Source organism: Pan troglodytes, chromosome 16, assembly GCF_028858775.2.
Source record: "Pan troglodytes isolate AG18354 chromosome 16, NHGRI_mPanTro3-v2.0_pri, whole genome shotgun sequence".
NCBI classification, from domain to species: domain Eukaryota; kingdom Metazoa; phylum Chordata; class Mammalia; order Primates; family Hominidae; genus Pan; species Pan troglodytes.
Window position 1 is genome coordinate 51041156 of NC_072414.2, and position 20694 is coordinate 51061849.

A 20694-nucleotide genomic window follows, 5' to 3' on the forward strand; every position below is an offset into this window, starting at 1 on the left:
ATTTTATGTTCTGCTGTATTGTTTATTTAACTGAATGATCTTCAGCAGCCCACAGTCTTGGCTCTAATCTTTTTGTATCTAAAACTGAAATGCAGTAGTTGTGTCTACTATCAGGAGAATTCAGATTCTCATTAGAGAATTAATAGAGTAGTATGAAGGAAAAAAAATAGAAAAGAGAAGCTTATATTCATTAGCTCATTATTAATAATATCAATCTAATGTAGTAACCATCTAGATGTACAGAAATATTTAATAATAACCACTTAAAAATGTCATACCAGGAGTAAAACATTAGTCTTTTGAATTTGAATCCTTTTATTTATATTTCACTGAAATAGGTTTTGAAGTAATTGTTTGATTTGACCAAATATGTTTTGTTGCTGAAGGTAGTGAGATATGCAATAAGATCAGTTTTTGGTTAATAGAAGTTTTTAAGTAGGCTTATGCTCTATATTTACTGTATTTCTAAAAATTGGATGCATGAGTAGAGTGACCAGAGAAAAACGTTTTATAAGAATAGTAAAATAATTCATAACAGACATTTTGTGTACTGATGAGGAAAAGACAGTTCTGCCTTTATAAGGGATCTTCTTGGTGGAATTTGAGAACTCTTCAATTAAATAGTATAATAAAACACATTAAAAATCTTTTAAATATCTAATTTTGTCTTCTAGGCTTTCCTTAAAGTTTCCCATGTCTCAATGGACTCCTGAATATAACGAGCTCTACACCTTAAAAGTGGATATGAAGAGTGAGATTCCTTCTGATGCACCAAAGACACAGGAGAGTCTGAAAGGGATCCTTTTGCATCCAGAGCCCATTGGGGCAGCCAAAAGTTTTCCTGCGGGAGTTGAGATGATTAATAGTAAAGTGGGGAATGAATTCTCTCACCTGTGTGATGATTCTCAAAAGCAAGAGAAGGACATGAATGGTAACCAGCAAGAACAAGAAAAAAGTCTCGTTGTGAGGAAAAAACGCAAAAGCCAGCAGGCTGGCCCTTCGTATGTGCAGAATTGTGTTAAAGAAAACCAGGGAATTTTAGGACTGAGGCAACACCTAGGGATACCAAGTGATGAAGATAATGATTCCTCTTTTAGTGATTGTCTTTCTTCTCCTTCATCTAGTCTGCATTTTGGAGATTCTGATACTGTGACTTCAGATGAGGATAAAGAAGTCTCTGTAAGACATTCCCAGACCATTTTGAATGCTAAAAGTAGAAGCCATAGTGCACGGTCTCATAAGTGGCCTCGGACTGAGACAGAATCTGTATCGGGATTGTTAATGAAAAGACCCTGTTTACATGGCAGTTCGTTACGGAGACTTCCATGCAGAAAGAGATTTGTAAAAAATAATTCCTCACAGAGGACACAGAAACAAAAAGAGAGGATATTAATGCAGAGGAAGAAACGAGAAGTGTTAGCTCGAAGAAAATATGCCTTGCTACCTAGTTCTAGTAGTTCCAGTGAGAATGACCTCAGCAGTGAATCCTCTTCTAGCTCATCAACTGAAGGAGAAGAAGATTTGTTTGTTTCTGCCAGTGAAAACCACCAAAACAATCCAGCTGTTCCCTCAGGTAAAAATGTTTAAGCTGAGTAAAACATGGAACCTATTGCATTGCATTTGTGCTTAATTTTTTGTTTGTGTCTTACTGATTTTATTTAAAGGGACTATCAGGTTCTATTAACTTTTATTTTTAAGTCATATAAATTACCAATTGCAGTATTAAACCATGACTCTAATGCTAAGATAAAAATTTAAAAAATTTCTAGTGACAAAAATAAGTCAAGAGTTTTTTGGGAGAATAACCCTTCATTACTTTTTTTTTTCTGAAACAGAGTCTCACTGTGTCACCCAGGCTGGAGTGCAGTGGCGCAATCTCGGCTCACTGCAACCTCCGCCTCCTGGGTTCAAGCAATTCTCCTGCCTCAGCCTCCCAAGTAGCCAGGATTACAGGTGCCCACCACCATGCCCAGCTAATTTTTGTATTTTTAGTGGAGACGGGGTTTCACTATGTTGAACAGGCTAGTCTTGAGCTCCTGATCTCAAATTATCTGCCCACCTCGGCCTCCCAAAGTGATGGGATTACAGGCATGAGCCACTGCACCTGGCCTCATTTATTACATTTTATACATATTAGATTATATTTTATATATGTTCTTCATTTATGGTACACATTTTTTTTCTTGTGTTTCTTTAATATGCTTGATTGTTATGAATACTTTTTCAGCTACCTGTATGATGGATTCAGCCATAGTAAGAACAGTTCTAGTCACTAAAAAAGACTGGTTAATTTTTTTTCCTTTGTTTTTTTGAGGCAGCATCTGGCTTTGTTGCTCAGGCTGGAGTATAGTGATGCAGTCTTGGTTCACTGCAACCTTCACCTCCTGGGCTGAAACCGTCCTCCCACGTCAGCGCCTCAAGTAGCTGGGACTATAGGCACACACCACCACACCTGGCTTATTTTGTATTTTTTGTAGTTTTGCCAAGTTTTGCCAAGTTGCCCAGGTTGGTCTTGAACTCCTTAGCTCAGGCGATCCACCTGCCTTGGGCTCTCAATATTTTTTCTTTAAGTACTATATTCTTGTTGTTTGCTGTTATCATGTTCTTTATAGCTGAAAAATAATTTCAAGTATTTGAGTGGTAACTTTTCTAATACTAGGACCCAGAGACTTTTAGTCTCGACAGTGCATATGATACATCAATTAAAATTGGATAGGGACTATTTCCTATCAGTGCTCTTGAGCCTGTGTGCTCTTGCTCATGCGTGCTGACTCTCTCTCTCTCTCACACACAGTAAATGTGATATTTAAGTAGAATAAGTTTATTTGCAGACAGTCCTGAAATGTATGTTCCATGTATACAAACCATCCTAAGATAATGCATCACTTTTACAGTTGTAATTTAAAGGGAGTTGTTGAAGTGAGCATTGAAGAGCTGTCTGAACTGAGGGAAGAGATTAATTTCTTGTGAAATTAGGGAATAGGGCAATGGGCCTAGGGAGAGCTTTCTAAAGGGCTAGCTAGGTCATGATTTCTAATACTAACATAAGCTTTCTCAGTTTTACCTTATGTCTTGCCTGTTAAGGTCAGGGCCTGCTAGTCTACTTTTGGATGTGCCATTTCTTCTTCTCTTCTTCTTCTTTATGAGTCCCTTCCTTTTCCAAGAATCTCTTTCCTTTTTCATCTGTATTTTTCTATTTTTGCCAGAACCCTAAACCAGTAACCTTGTTATTAATCTTAGGCTTGGCCATGTTCAGATCAGTTTTACCTACACAAATACTTTTTTGAGAAGAGTTCATTTTGATCATGTACAGCCAGCTGAGAGGAGTGTAGAATAACCATTGCCAGAGATTTCCTGAGAATAAGGGAAATGAGGAGTTGTGTTGCTTAATTGTCACATTTTTCTCAAGTGGTCAGAATGTGCATGTACTAGTTTTGGGAGTGAGTACAGCAGAGCTCAGTTTGTGCTTGAAGTCAGTGAGACAGGATGGTTGATGTGGAGCAGAAGTTCTAAGGAGCTGATGTTTATAGGGGAATGAGAATATAGTAACTGAATGTCATTATCAGTGCCAGGGGTTCATATAGCCTCAAGTATTAAAGAGAAGTCCAAATTTAATTCATTTAAAAATCTTATTTAATACTTACTGTAGCGTGTGTTTTTTTTTCATTGCCTTTCTTGGCAGAATTACGTTATTTTTAACTACATTATTTTCAGACACTACCCTCAAACATTAGAAACAAAAATCCAATATGTTGAAACCAAGTACATTCAATGTTTTCTGGTTTCTAGACAAGTGATTTGCTTTAAACTGGTTTTAAAAAAAATAATGATTTAATAACATTCACACGATATGGAATTTTAAAAGTATCAATTAAGTATAAAATAGAAAATAAAAGTTTATGTCTTCTTCAGATCCTCCAGTGTTACTATTAACCAGAAGTAATCACTATTAGTAGTTTCTTATCTCCTTCAGAAAATGTGAAGGGCTATTCAAGGATAAATAATGTGGCTCTTTTTATATCACTATGTATAGTTATCTCATTCTTCTTGACATTTGCATAGTATTCCCTTTGTATGGATGTTCCATAATTTATTTAATCAGCTTTTGTCAGTGGATATTTGCCGCATTGAGCAACATTGTGCTTGCGTTTTATACACCTATGTAAGTGTATCTTAAGGAATAATTACTGAAAGTGTTTCAGAGGGTATATGCATTGAAAATGTTGGCTATTGTTACCAGAATGCCCTCCAAGAAGTTTGCATTAAATTCCTCGATGCTAATGTCATGATGATAATAAAAATATCTAACACTGGTTGAGTGTTCGTTCACTCTGTGCCAGTAATGTTCTAATTTATGTGTATTCTCATTGAATCCTTCCAGTACTCATATGAGATGGATTCTGTTATCATCACACTCATATTACAGATGAAGCATTTGGGAAATCAGTTTGGAATGATTTTTTAAAAACTATAGTTAAACTGAAATATTAATGAGACTTAGCTCTATTATCAAGAAATCTCAGCTCTTTCAAATAATTAACTTCCTTAGATTCTTAGGAGATAGGTTATTTCCTAGTCATATTTTGAGTGATTCAAATAAAGTGATTTGGCAAAAAGTCTTAGCTAATTCAAATTGGTAGAACTAGAACTTGAACTCAGGCTTTCTGGATAGAGTTGGAAAGTCTAAACTTTTAATTTGACTTATTTACTACATGTTAATATGATTTGTATGGATGAATGGATATTAGTTACTCTGGAACTTCTGGGACAACTTTTTCATACAATGTGCATGTATTAATCCATTGTCACGCTGCTAATAAAGACATACCCAAGACTGGGTAATTTATAAAGGAAAGGGGTTTAATTGGCTCACAGTTCCACATGGCTGGGGAGGCCTCACAATTATGGCAGAAGGTGAATGAAGAGCAAAGTCACGTCTTACATGGCAGCAGGCAAGAGAGAGCTTGTGCAGGGGAACTCCCATTTATAAAACCATCAGACCTTGTGAGACTTTACTCACTACCATGAGAACATGGTATGTGGGAAACTGCCCCCATGAATTATGTCCACCTGGCCCTGTCCATGACACGTGGGAATTATTATAAGTCAAGGTGAGATTTGGGTAGGGATATAGCCAGACCATATCATTCTGCCCCTGCCCCTTCCAAATCCCATGTCCTCACATTTCAAAACCAATCATGCCTTCCCAACAGTCCCCCAAAGTCTTAACTCATTTCAGTATTTACTCAAAAGTCCACAGTCCAAAGTCTCATCTGAGACAAGGCAAGTCCCTTCTGCATATGAGCCTATAAAATCAGAAGCAAGTTAGTTCCTAGATGCAATGAGGGTACAGACGTTGGGTAATTATACCCGTTAATATTTCATTCCACATAACTTATGCAAATTTCTGAGCTGGTTTGAATTTCTCCCCAGAAAATGGGTTTCCTTTTTTATCACATTGTCAGGCTGCAAATTTTGCAAATTTTTATGCTCTGCTTCCTCTCAAATGCTTTGCTCTTAGAAATTACTTTTGCATATACCCTAAATCATCTCTCTCAAGTTCAAGGTTCCACAGACCTCTAAGGCAGAGGCAAAATGCTGCCAGTCTCTTTGCATAGCAAGAGTGGCCCATTTACTCCAGTTCCCAAGAAGTTCCTTGTCTACATCTGAGGCTACCTCTGCCTGGACTTTATTGTCCATATCACTGTCAGCATTTTGGTCAAAGCCATTCAACAAGTCTCTAGGAAGTTCCAAACTTCCCCACATCTTCTTATCTTTGGAGCTCTCCAAACTTTTGCAACCTCTGCCAGTTACCCAGTTCGAAAGTTGCTTCCACATTTTCAGATACCTTTACAGAATCACCCCACTCTGTTAGTACCAATTTACTGTATTAGTTCATTCTCATGTTGCTAATAAAGACATACCCGAGACTGGGTAATTTATTCTATTTTTATTTATTTATTATTTTTTTGAGACAGTCTTACTCTGTGGCCCAGGCTGGAGTGCAGTGGTGTGATCTTGGCTCACTGCAGCCTCTGCCTCCTGGGTTAAAGTGCCTGAGTAGCTGGGATGACAGGCCTGCACCACCACGCCCAGCTAATCTTTGTATTTTTATTAGAGACTGAGTTTCATCATGGTGGCCGGGCTGGTCTCAAACTCCTGGCCTCAAGAGATCCGCTGCCCACCTCAGCCTCCCAAAGTGCTGGGATTACAGGTTTGAGCCACCACACCCGGCCAAGACTGGTAACTTATAAAGGAAAGAGGTTTAATTGACTCAGAGTTCCACATGGCTGGTCAGGCCTCACAATCATGGCAGGTCATTGAGGAGCAAAGTCACATCTTACATGGCAGCAGGCAAGAGAGAGCTTGTGCAAGGAACTTGGCATTTATAAAATCATCAGATCTCATGAGACTTGTTCACTACCGTGAGAACATGGTATGTGGGAAAATTGCCCCCATGATTCAGTTATCTCTACCTGGCCCCACCCTTGGCATGTGGGCATTATTACAATTCAAGGTGAGATTTGGGTGGGGACAAAGCCAAACCATATCGGTACATCAATATTTATTGGCTATTGGGAAATGAACTGATGGAAAAATGTTTTACATTTTAAGTATTTTGTAATATCTTAAAATACTCCAAGATACAACAGTTGTATATAATTGACTTTATGTCATCAGTTCATTTGTGGTTCTTTTTGGTTTGGTTTCGTTTGCTTTTTGAGACAGTCTTATCTGTTGTCCAGGTTGGAGTGCAGTGGTGCAATTATGACTCGCTGCAGCCTCAACCTTCTTGGGCTCAGGTGATCCTCCCACCTCAGCCTCCCTAGTAGCTGGCACAGCAGCAGGTGTGTGCAACTACAGTTGACTAATTTTTTTGTGTGTGTGTGTAGAGACAGGGTTTTGTCATGTTGCCTAGGCTGGTCTCGAACTCCTGGGCTTAAGTGATGTGCCTGCCTCGGCCTCCCAAAGTGCTGGATTACAGGTGTGAGCCACTGCACGTAACCAGTGTATTTGTTATAATCAACAGATTTCTGGAAAATATTTGCTTCTTGCTGTCCCATTATTAATTGGCTTTTAACTTTATTAGGGATTTCTATTTGTGTGTGGAAAGCCAAACTGATATGTTACTTGGGTTATTAGAAAGCCTGTTATACATTTAGTTTTTCCCAGTTGCCAGTGAGGCTGATAATTTATACATTCTGTTTTGTTACTGCAATATGTCAAGAACTCCAGATATTTAAAATAACCTAACAGAAGCTAGGTTTGAGAATAGGTGTTAATTTTAGTAATATATTTCTAGGATCTATTCAGAGAACCTTACTGGAACTAATTGACATTTAATAACACTAAAACCTTGGGTTTCCCAATTAATTATGGATATGAGGACTTCTTTATACTTTATTAACTTTAAAATTAATAGGTATTGCTGGGCGTGGTGGCTCACACCTGTAATCCCAGCACTTTGGGAGGCCAAGGCGGGTGGATCACCTGAGGTCTGGAGTTCGAGACCAGCCTGACCAACATAGAGAAACCCCGTCTCTACTAAAAATACAAAATTAGCCAAGCGTGGTGGCACATGCCTGTAATCCCAGCTACTTGGGAGGCTGAGGCAGGAGAATGGCTTGAACCTGGGAAGCAGAGGTTGCTGTGAGCCAAGATCACGCCATTGCACTCCAGCCTGGGCAACAAGAGTGAAACTCCCTCTCAAAAAAAAAAAGTAGGTATTACAGATTATATCTCCTTCAGTCTTCAAGGAAACGTAAATGTCAAATATGCTCCTAAATAAGAGAGCTTAAGTCAGTCCCATTTTACCACTGAGGAGAAAAAGAAGTTTTGTCTATCTTGCTTTGAAATACAAAGTTTTAAGGCTGTTGTTAAAATAGTCATATGTCTTATTAACTTATTTACATATAAGATATTGAAAAAATGTTAATTTAAAGTTAGTGATTATTACCCACATTTCCTGAAAATAATTTTATTCACACAACCATCGTAGACATTGATGTCTTGGTAATTGCTAGAACCATTTTTTAAGTCATCACAATTTTTGAGAGCATAGGATCCTCATCTGCTTTGTGTGAGGTATGGCACGCACTGACTCCGTGAGTGATGCATCACTAGAAACTTTGTCTCAAACTACAAATATCATTTTACCTTATATTAGGCTTTAAAAAATTATCTAATAGCTGTATATATATATATTTTCCATGTGTAGTCCATACTGTATTGACTTTTTAAGCTTTTTTAAAAGTTTGCTTAAAAAGATAACCCTTGGAATTTTAGAGTCCCAGGATCAGGAATTATATCTAATGCTGTGAATACTTCTATCCCTCTTTTTGTAAAAGTAGCATTGATTGAGTTATAGTTTTTGGTTTTATGATTTTATTTGGGAACTTTTAGACTTACACAAAAACAGAAATATGCAATGAACTCCTATATAATCATCATCTCGCTTCAGTTGTTGACATTCTGCCATTCTTAATTCATTTCTAACCCCTCTTTTTTTTCCTGGAGAATTTCACAAAAATTGTAGACATCGTTTTACTCATAGACACTTCAACACACATGGTTTAATTCTTTTTTATATATGGCATCATTTCTGTAAACTGGTAGTTAGGTCTAAAAGCTTGATTAGGTTCAAGTTTAGTTCCGGCAGTACTTTGTTGATGATACTGTGTGCTTTCTGTTGCATCACAAATTGAGCTTGATCAGAGGGTTCAGATGTTGTCATTCTGATCCTTCCATTATAAAGTTCCCCTTCACTGTTTTCTGTAATGTTTTTTAGCAGTTATTAATGGTCTTGCCCAGATTCATTATATTAGGGGTGCAAAATATTGATTTATTTTTTGAGATGGAGTTTCACTTTCGTTGCCCAGGCTGGAGTGCAATGACACGATCTCAGCTCACCGCAACCTCTGCCTCCCGTGTTCACGTGATTCTCCTGCCTCTCGAGTAGCTGGGATTACAGGCACGTGCCACCATACCTGGCTAATTTTTTATTTTTAGTAGAGATGAGGTTTTTCCATGTTGGTCATGCTGGTCTAGAACTCCTAACCTCAGGTCATCTGCCCGCCTTGGCCTCCCAAAGTGCTGGGATTACAGGTGTGAGCCACCACTCCCAGCCTTGATATTCTAATTCTATCATTTTGCTTAGGTTTATTATCTGAGGTTCTTCTATAAAGGAAGAACACTTTGTTCATCAGCTCATTGGTTATTCTGAAATTCTGTTCATACAGGAAAGGCAAGATGAATGCTTGATTTTCTTCTTTCATTTACCACTTCTCAGAATGACTTAGTTGTTCTAGCAGCATCCAAAGAGGTTTTTTCACTTTTGAGTATCATTATGAATGCATGAATTTTAGTATATTTGATGGGTTTCAGTTTGTTGCAGTCTTTTTCTACTTTTTAAAATGATTTCATCTTTGGCCATTGGGAACATCTTCAAACTGGGTCATTGTCCTTTTGATGCCATCTTAGTAGTCGTTGATAACTTCCCTCCTCTCTGGTATATCAAGTTGGTGCAGATTAATCTACAGTTCCTGCCCCAGACCTAGAAACAGCTATTCCTTTAAGAACTCCTGATTTTTTTTTTTTTTGAGACGGAGTCTTGTTCTGTTGCCAGGCTGTAGTGCAGTGGTGCGATATTGGCTCAGTACAACCTCTGCCTCCCGGGTTCAGGCGATTCCCCTGCCTCAGCCTCCTGAGTAGCTGGAACTACAGGCGCATGCCACCGTGCCCAGCTAATTTTTTGTATTTTAGTAGAGACGGGGTTTCACCGTGTTGGCCAGCATGGTCTTGATCTCCTGACCTCATGATCCACCTGCCTCAGCCTCCTCAAGTGCTGGGATTACAGGTGTGAGCCACTGCGCCCTGCCCGATTTTCTTTTATTGGGAGGTGATAGAGACTACAGTCTGGGAATTAAGGTGGTTTTTGCTCTGCTGGGTTGCCAATGCTTTTGGCTTTTTTGAATTTAACCTAATTTTTTTTTTTTAAAGGGACGGTCTCACTCTGTTGCCTAGGCTGGAGAGCAGTGGTACACTCAATAGCTCTTTGCAGACTTGACCTCCTGGGCTCAAGTGATCCTCCTGCCTCAGCCTTCTGAGTACTTGGGACTACAGCACATGCCATCTTGCTCCACTAATTTTTAAATTATATTTTAATTTTTTTTTTAGAGATGAAATCTTCTTAACGTTGCCCAGTTTGGTCTCAAATTCCTGGCCTCAACTTATCCTACCATGTTAGCCTCCTCATTTGCTGCAATTACAGGTGTGATGTGAACCACCATGCCTAGCACATTTTGACTGTTTTAACAGACAAAGCTAGAAATGTAAAGATTTTAGAAAAAAATAAATCTTTAATTTAAGTGAATTTTCCACTGCAAGTTTAGGATTAGGGTTTTTATGTAAGTTGTTGTTTTATATTTGTATTTGTTCTTACACTGAAAACTCTGATTCTTAACAATATTAACCATTGCTTATTTGCCTTGTCGTATATATGCCATAAATACGTACACATAAGTGAACTAGTTTCAACATAAAAATTACTTTTAATGGCAAAACCACCATTGCTTTTGCACTAACCTAATACAGTAATTCTAATTAATACAGTTTAAGTATTTTGTTTTGTATAGTGTCTTTTTGCCCTTGGCCAGTTTTCTGTGTGGTTATGCCACCAATTTCACATGCATTTAGGTTCATTTATTTCAGGGTTGGCTTTTTTAAAGATATTTTTAAAAAATTTAATTTCGCTTTTTAAATTATGTAAAACATTTACCTAGCTTCAGAGTCAAAACTTTAAAACAAGATATACTCAGGTCTTAATTTAGTTTTGGTTAACTCTTTCATTTTTTTTCTTCAAAAATATACCCAAAATACGACCCCCTTCTCTTACTCAAAAGTGTCTCTTGCTTTTTTCACTTAATATATACTATTGTTGGGGTATACAGAGATACTGTAGAGGAATGAAAGTATATATCTCTGTATATCTCATTTCTTTTTATTCCTTTTGTTGTTAAGCTTCATCATACTCCCTTGCATGGTTGTACCAGTTTGTTCAACCAGTCTCCTATTGATGAACAGTTTGCAGACTTTTTTTTATTATTATAAATAGCACTGCAATAAATAGCTTTTCTTGACTCAGTGCAGTGGCTCACGCCTGTAATCCCAGCACTTTGGGAGGCCGAGGCGGGTGGATCATGAGGTCAGGAATTCAAGACCAGCCCGACCAACATGGTGAAACTCTGTCTGTACCAAAAATACAAAAATTAGCCGGGTGTGGTGGCTGCACCTGTAATCTCAGCTACTCAAGAGACTGAGGCAGGAGAACTGCTTGAACCCAGGAGGCGGAGGTTGCAGTGAGCCGAGATCTAGAGATTGTGCCACTGCACTCCAGCCTGGGTGACAGAGTGGGACTCTGTCTCAAAAGAAAAAAAAAAATTACTGCAATAAATAGCTTTTTGTATATGTCATTTCATATTTGTTTGACAGTGTGTCTTTGGAATAGAATTCTAGAAGGCAGTTGTTGAATAAAGGATAAATGCATGTGTTATTTTGTAAAATATGGCCACATTTTTCTCCATGGTGATTGTAACCATTTTGAATGCTCACCGGCAAGGGGCCTGTTTTCTCAAAATCCTTCCAACAGAATATGTTGTCAGATTTTAGGGGGTTTTTGGTCCATCTGATAGCTGAGAAATAGTATGTCAGTACATTTTAAATTTGTATTTCTTTTATTTTTTTTAATGTGTAATGTGTATGTTTTCATATGTTTTAAAAACTTTAGGTCATTTGCATTTCTTTTCCTGTGATCAGTCTGTTCATATATATATATATATATATATATATTTTTTGCCTGTTTTGATATCAGGATACTGGTCTTCATTCTTCTATCCATTTTTAGAAGCTTTTTATATATTAGCAATGTAAGTCCTATATAATACACACATTTTTCACAAATTAATTAGTAGTTTCTTGACTTACATACTTTTATGCCAAATTTTTTTTTCTTTTTTTGAGACAGGATCTCACTCTGTCACCCAGGATGGAGTGCAGCATATTGCTGTCTCGGCTCATTGCAACCTCAGCCTCCCACGCTTAAGCAATCCTCCCACCTCAGCCTCCTGAGTAGCTGGGACCACAAGTGCACACCCCCACGCCTGGCTAATTTTTGTATTTTTTGGAGGGATGAGGTTTTGCCATGTTGCCCAGGCTGGTCTTGAACTTCTGAGCTCAAGTGATCCACCCGCTCGGCCTCACAAGGTGCTGGGATTATAGGCGTGAGCCACTATGCCTGTCCAACATTTTTTTTCACAAGTCATATTTATCAACTTTTATTCTTACTGCTTCTGGATTTTGAATCATAATTAGGAATACTTTTACCACTCCAAAGTTCTAGCAAAATTAGCCCATTTCCCCCCAGTCCTTGTACTTAATTCATTTTTAACATTTAGAGCATAGATCCATTTGGTGTTTATCCTTATGTATAATAGGAAAAATGGACCAAAATTTTTTTCATGTGACTATACAGTTGTCCCCAAACCAGTCATTAACATCTTTTTCCTGTTGACTTGAGATATGCTACTTTTGTCACATGTTAAATTTTCCACATGCATTTGGGCCTGTTTATGGAGTTTTTACTCCGTCTTATTGCTCTGTCTGTCCATGTACAGGAAGAACACTCTTTTAATTATAAAATCTTTAATGTTTTCCTAGATATTGTTGTTTGTTTATTCCTCCAAGTGAACTTTATAATCAGTTTGTTTACATGGAGGTGTTTGGGGGTGGGGAGGTCTATGATGGTATTTTTATTGGGATTCCATTTGTAGATTACATTACAGAGAGTTGACATCTTGGGATTTTGAGTCCTTGTATTCCAGAATATGGGATGTCTTCATTTGTTGATGTCTAGTTTTGTATCTTGCAGAGAGCGTTTTATGTTCTTTTAAAAATTATTGAGGTATAATTAACTACTATAAAATTCATTTTAACTATTATAAAATTCATTCATTTAAAGTGTACAATTTAGTAATTTTTTTTTTTTTTTGAGACAGGGTCTCATTTTGTTGCCCAGGCTGGAGTGCAGTGGTGCGATCTCCGCTCACTGCAGCCTCCGCCTCCAGGGTTCAAGTGATTCTCCCACCTCAGCCTTCCAAGCAGCTGGGATTACAGGTACCTACCACCTCAGCCAGCTGATTTTTGTATTATTTGGTAGAGACGGGGTTTTCACCATGTTGGCCAGACTGGTCTTGAACTCCTGACCTCAGGTGATCTGCCTGCCTTGGCCTTGCAAAGTGCTGGGCTTGCAGGTGTGAGCCACCGCACCCAGCCCAATTTAGTGATTTTTTTAAAGTGTATTTAGAGTTGTGCAATAATCACCACAGTGATACGATAAAAATATTCTAATACAGTTTTAGAATATGTTTATCAACCCCAGAAGATCCCTCCTGCTTTCTTAATGTCAGTCTCTGTTCCTACTTTCATTCCCCTCAACCTCTGATTTGCTGTATCTATAGATGTGCCTTTTGTGGGCACTTCATATAAATGAAATCATATAATACATGGTCTTTACTGTCTGGCTTCTTTTACTTGGCATTTTTTTTTTTTTTTTTTTTGAGGCAGGTCTTGCTTTGTTGCCCAAGCTGGAGTGCAGTGGTGATCACAGCTCACTGCAACCTCTGCCTCTCAGACTCAAGCAGTCCTCCTATCTCAGCCTCTCGTAGCTAGGACTACAGGTGCATGTCACCATGTCTGGCTAATTTTTGTATTTTTTTGTAGAGATGAGGTTTCTCCATGGTGTCCAGCCTGGTCTCCGACTGCTAGGCTCAGGCAGTCCACCTGCCTTGGCCTTGCAAAGTGCTTGGATTACAGACATGAGCTACTGGGCCCCGCCTAAGTTAGCATAATTTTTTGAGGAGGTTAATCCATATTTTAGCAGGTATCAGTAATTAGTTTTTATTTTATTAGTTATAGTATTCTGTTGTATAGATATACCACATTGTGTTTATCTAGTTGTCAGTGATGGCATGTTTTTTTGTTTGTTTGTTTTTTGTTTTTTGAGACAGAATATTGTTCTGTTGCCCAGGCTGGAGTGCAGTGGTGTGATCTCAGCTCACTGCAACCTGCACCTCCCGGGTTCATGTGATTCTCCTGCCTCAGCCTTCCGAGTAGCTGGGATTACAGGCGCACACCACCATGCCCAGCTAATTTTTTGTATTTTTAGTAGAGATGGGGTTTCACTATGTTGGCCAGACTGGTCTTGAACTCCTGACCTCGTGATTTGCCCGCCTTGGCCTCCCAAAGTGTTGGGATTACAGGCGTGAGCCACTGCAACTGGCTGGAATTGTTTAAGTGATTTATTCCTTGGCTGGGCCCTGGTCCTGCTTGTGTTTCTGTACTGCCATTAGTCATGAAGATGAGATACGACATCTATAAGGGTAGTGAGCAGGCTCCTGTAGGTAGGTAGAGGTCAAGGGCGTTTTGAATTGTTTCCAGTATTTGCTATTGTGAAAATGCTACAGTGAACATTTGGGTACAAATCTTTGTGTACATATATGTTTTCATTTCTGTTGGAAAGATACCAACAGAGGAGTCCCAAAGTAGAGTCATTTGCTTATACCTTCAGTAACTTTAATTGTGACTGTAAAAGACGAGAGCAGTGGCAAAAGCATCTGGTAGCAGGAAAATGCTTTTGATAGTAACTAGGCACCCACATGTTTAGTAGGTATGGTACCATGGTGTCATTTATGAAAAGAATATGAGCTTTAGAATTGGAATTAGCTTTGAATTTTAAGTGTTGCTTATTTTCTTGCAAGTCACTTAAACTTTCTAAGCTTCAGTTTCTTGATGAGGCTAGACATGCATAATACTATATGTGGCATAAAGTTTGTGCTCACAGATTGGAAACTGTCTTTTTTTTTCTGGTGGGGGGAGACAGAGTTTTGCTTTTGCCGCCCAGGCTGGAGTGCAGTGGCGCAATCTCGGCTCACTGCAACCTCCACCTCCCGGGTTCAAGCGATTCTCCTGCCTCAGCCTCATGAGTAGCTGGGATTAGAGGCACACATCACCATGCCCAGCTCATTTTTGTATTATTAATAGAGACGGGGTTTTGCCATGTTGGCCAGATTGGTCTCAAACTCCTGACCTCAGGTGATCCACCTGCCTTGGCCTCCCAAAGTGCTGAGTTTACAGGCATGAGCCACCACACTTGGCCATGGAAACTCTTCTTATTGTTAGCATCATTCCAGTCGTAAGGCACAGAGAGACTAAGGTGATCAGTGAGTATAGTGGCTAACGTTGCTTATTGCTGATGCCAAGAGAATCTGTGATCTCTTACCAGGAAATAGAAATGGGCTTTGAAGAGTTCATAAAGAACTCTCGCAGAGAAACCATTGTTTTTGTTATCATTGTTGTACTACTCATATTCTTTCTAGCCTGGTAGCCAGAGAAATATGTTATTTTTCTCATGATGTTTTAAAAGCTATAAACAACCTAACTAACCTTAAAAAAAAAACAATTCGAAGAAAATCACCCACAGTCCTACCACTGTCTTAGCCATACTCGTTTTTTATCCTTTAGTATTTTCTAAATGTAAAAGATAAAATGAAAATAAAGTTGACCCAGTAAGAAGTGACCTATTCTCTTGATTTTCTTTTAAGTCGTGCTATTTAATAAGATTAACTTTATAATTTTTGAAATGTTTCCCTTTTAAAATTTTGGTTTAAATAACTTATCTTAGAAAACACTGGATTGTAGATGCCAAAATGTTGCCTGTTGTGAATATGCTTTAGTTATATAATTTTTATGTATTATGTTCAAGTTATGCATAAAGTCCTTTTTAGAAAAATAATGATGTTTAAGCAATAGAATAAGAGTGCCTAAGCAAGCTATTTTTATACTTTTAGTTACATAATCTCTGTATTCATAAAAAGTTATATAAATTGAATTTTCATGCATTAGCAAAGCTAGCTTTGTATCATTTATCATTGAGGTTTCAAAATGTTACGTAAGCCATGTAAAAGGTGTTCGATAATGGTAGCTTATTTTTTACAGTTTTTTTTTTTTTTTAAGTCTTTCCTCTTTTTTTTTTTTTTTTTGAGACAGAGTTTTTGTTCTTGTCACCCAGGCCTGGAGTGCAGTGGCACGATCTTGGCTCACTGCAACCTCTGCCTCCCAGGTTCAAGTGATTCTCCTGCCTCAGCCTCCCGAGTAGCTGGGGCTACAGGCACCTGCCACCACACCTGGCTACTTTTTGTATTTTTAGTAGAAATGGGGTTTTACCATGTTGGCCAGGCTGGTCTCGATCTCCTGACCTTGTGATCTGCCCGTCTTAGCCTCCCAAAGTGCTGGGATTACAGGCGTGAGACACTGCGCCCGGCCTTAGTTTTTCCTCTTTTTAAAAACAGGTTTTAAAAGAAATTTTGTATACAGATAAATGGAGAAAAATCATAAATGAAGTTGACATATAGATATAACTTTTCTCCATGTCGAACTGGTAATGCCCAGTTTATGGGTTGAAATAAGGAAAGTTTTTTAAAAAATATGACTTGTCGTTGATACATAATGCTTTTAGTTTTAAATGTACTTTTACCACCATACTTAATTCCATATTTAATAATTTGAGTTAATTAACAAGTAACATGTCTGCAAAGTCAATGGTTAGCTGGATTAATATCTCAAGGTTCCTTTTGTACTTCTACCTTAAGCTGCATTGTGTTTATGATTATGAAGCAAGAGTTGGAAAATAATTTGGAAATTCAATCTATAATATTATTTTAAATAGCCACTTGGGTGCTACTGTTTTGTTGTTTTTCTGCCTGTAAGATATATTTGCACTGTTAAAAATGCATTTTACCTCAGTCTGTGTGTGTAATCTTTAGGACTTAAAAACCACTTCAAATATTTTCACATCTCATAACTCCTAATAAATGTTATGTTTTCTAATTGATAATAACATTTTGCAAATATTCCAGAATATAAATACAATATTATTAAGTAATTTTTAAAACGTTTCTGTAAATCAGATAATCTTTCATTATCTCCGTTATTTACCAGTGTCTGCTCCTATTTGCTGCTTTTTTTTTTTTTCCCTTTAATTTTTTGAGACAGGATTTCATTCTGTTGCCCAGGCTGGACTGCCGTGGCGCCATCAGGGGTCCCTGCAGCCTCAGCCTCCAGGGCTAAGGTGATCCTCCCACGTCAGCCTCCTGGGTAGCTGGTACTGCAGGCACATGCCACCACACCTGGCTAATTTTTTATTTTTTGTAGAAATGAGGTTTCACCATGTTACCCAGGCTGGTCTCGCACTCCTGGGCTCAAGTGATCTGCCCGCCTCAGCCTACCAGATTGCTGTGATTACAGGCGTCAGCCTCTGTACCTGGCCTGTTCTGTTCTTTGGAGTATTGTATATTCATATGCAGAAAAGATAAATTTAGACCTTTTACCTGTTGTCTGACACAGAAATTAACAAAGTAGATCATAGACCTAAATGTAAGAACTAAATGATACAAGTTCTAGAATAAGGCATAGGAGAAAATCTCAGTGACCTTGGGTTAGACAAAGGTTTCTTAAATATGTCACCAAAATCACAATCCATAAAAGAAGTTGCCAATTTGAACATTAAAATTAGAGACTTTTGTGCTTCAAGAGACACTATTAAGAAAATGAAAAGGCATGTCACAGACTGGGAGAAAATATTTGCAAATAGTATATCTGAGAAAAGACTTGTATTCAGGATATATAAGGAACTCTTTATTTTTTATTATTATTATTTTGAGACACAGGGTCTTACTCTGTTGTCCAGGCTGGAGTACAATGGCACAATCTTGGCTCACTGCAGACTGGGCCCCCTGGTTTCAAGTGATCCTCCCACCTCAGCCTCCGGAGTAGCTTTTGTTGAGACGAGGTTTTGCCATGTTGCCCAGGCTGGTCTTGAACTCCTAGGCTCAAGCAATCCACCTACCTCAGCCTCCCAAAATGCTGGGATTACAGGCATGAGCCATCATGCCTGGCTAGGAATTCTTATAATTCAACAATGAGACCAAAAGCTCAGATTAAACATGGACAGAAGAATAGACATTTCACCAAAGTGGCTAATAAAATTAGGCTTGGCACGGTGGCTCACATCTATAATCCTAGCACTTTGGGAGTCCAAGGTAGGAAGATCACTTGAGCTCAGGAATTCGAGACCAGCCTGAGCAACATATGAGATGTCATTTGTATGAAAAATTTAAAAATTAGCTGGGCATGGTGGCAGGTACCTGTAGTCGCAGCTACTGGGGTGGCTAAGGTGGCAGGATTGCTTGAGCCCGGGAGGTCAAGGCTGCAGTGAGCTATTATCGTGCCATTGTACTCCAACCTGGGCATTGGAGCAAGACACTTTCTCAAACACAAACAGACAAAAACCAGAGTAACTAATAATCACATGAAAAAATGCTCAGCACCATTAGTTATTTTATGTTTTTTAAAATTATTATTATGTTTTGAGACAAGGTCTGGCTCTGTTGCCCAGGCTGGAGTGCAGTGGTTCCATCTTGGCTCACCGCAACCTGTGTCTCGCAGGCTCAAGCTGTCTTCCTACCTCAGCCTCCCAAGTATCTGGGACTACAGGCATGTGCTACCATGCCCAGGTAATTTTTGTGTTTTTTGTAGAGACAGGGTTTCACCATGTTGCCCAGGCTGGATTGAACTCCTTAGCTGGAGCAATCTGCCTGCCTCGGTCTCCCAAAGTGCTGGGATTATAGGTGTGAGCCACTGTATCCAACCTACTTATTTTAGAAACGGTTATTAAAACCACAGTGAGATACCACGTATAGCCACTGGAACAAGTTTAATGAAAAAGAAACAATAATAGGTACTGGTGAGGATGTGGAGAACCTGAAACCTTCATTTCCCTATTGGGAATGTAAAATTGTAGAGCCACTTAGGGAAACAATTTGGCAGTTCCTTAAAAAGTTAAACAGATTTACCATAGAACCTAGAAATTACATTCCTAAGTATTTACCTAAGAGAAATGAAAGCACGTTTGTAGGAAGACTTATACATGAATGTTCATAGCTACTTTATTTGTAATATGCAAAAACTGAGCAAAACCCAAATGTCCATCAGTGGATGAATGGATAAAGTATGTTATATCCATATGATTGGATACTACTCAGCAATAAAAAAAGTATGAATATTGATACAACAAATGAATATATTTCAACATAAATACGCTGAGTGAAAGGAGCCAAAAGTGTATGCAATGTGTGACTCCACTTAACATAAAACTTTACAAAATACAAACCAATTCATAATGACAGAGAGCAGATCAGTTGTTGCAGGGGTATTGGAGTTGGTATAGGGGATGATGACTGACTGAAATAGGACTTGCGAGCTCTTTTGGGGTTATTGGAAATGTTCTTAAACTGGATTGTGGCGATGATTACACTCCATAAATTTACTAAAATTAGCAAAATGTACACTTAAAATTGGTGAATTTTTTTACACTCATTATGTGAAAATTCTTAATTACAGACATTATTTGTAAACTGTTGGGTGACATTTGTATTGACAGGTGATAGTAATGAAGAAGCCATTCAACAACAGGTTTGTAAAAAATACAGCAAGAAAAGAAATGGAGGGTTACTTTTTTAAAAACCATTTTAACTATTTTTAAGCTTATTGTTCAGTAGTGTTAGGTATATTCACATTGGGACCAGGTGCAGTGGCTCATACTTGTAACCCCAGCACTTTGGGGGACTGAGGTGGGAGGAGTATTACTTGAGCCTAGGAGTTCGAGACCAGCCTGGGCAGTGTACTAAGATCCTGTCTCTTAAAAAAACAAACAAACAAAAATTAGCTGGGTGTGGTGGTGTGCACCTGTAGTCCCAGCTACTCAGGAGGCTGAGTTAGGAGGATCACTGGAGCCCAGGAGATTGACGGCATGAGCGTGATTGTGCCCCTAAACTCTAGCCTGACCCTTACTCACACACACACACAAAAGTATATTTACATTTGTTGTGAAACAGATCTCCAGAACTTTTCCATCTTCCAAAACTGGAACTCTATAGCCATTATACAACTCCTCTTTCTCCTCCCTCTGACCCTGGTTACCACCACTCTTCTTTCTGTTTCTACAAATTTGACTACTTTAGATACTTCACATAACTGGAATCACAGTTTTTGTCTTTTTATGACTGGCTTATTTCACTTAGCATAATGCCCTCAAGTTTTATTTTGTTTTATTTATAGTCCAGGTGCCTTTGATTTTTTTTTTTTTTTTTTTTTTGGCCACCTAGTATGCCATGAATTCACAGGTTATAGGTTCCAGCAGTTCAGGCTCCTGTCCATTGGTTCTCACAAAGTGTGCTTTTCTGGGTGGAGAATGCTGGTGCTTCAGTTGTACCTAGGTACCTTTCTCTTTGGCTTCCTTCTTTTTCTGATCTTTTTCCTTCATGTGTTTTGGGAAGCCATCTCAGCTGTAGTGGTTTATATGCTCATTATATACATTAATTCTTTTGGCAAGAATTTCGTTTGTTACAGCATTGCCAACAGCATGCTAGATAACATTGTAACTTCCAGTTTTGCCATGGTAATATTTATGGGCATTCCTTTTTGAACAGTAGCCATTTTCTTTTTCTTTCTTTTTTTTTTTTTTGTTGAGATGAGGTCTCGCTCTGTCACCCAGGCTGGAGTGCAATGGCGCGATTTTGGCTC

General features: G+C 38.4%; 1 protein-coding gene across 28 annotated transcripts in view; it reads left to right on the forward strand.

Moving 5' to 3' along the window:
• RNF111 (ring finger protein 111) overlaps positions 1–20694 on the forward strand; it is a 163874-nt gene that overhangs the window by 96584 nt on the left and 46596 nt on the right. For all 28 annotated transcript variants that reach the window (XM_063795060.1, XM_063795078.1, XM_063795061.1 and 25 more), the window contains one exon: positions 675–1573. In XM_063795060.1, coding sequence (XP_063651130.1) covers positions 675–1573 — 899 coding nt within the window. The remainder of the gene's footprint in view (positions 1–674; positions 1574–20694) is intronic.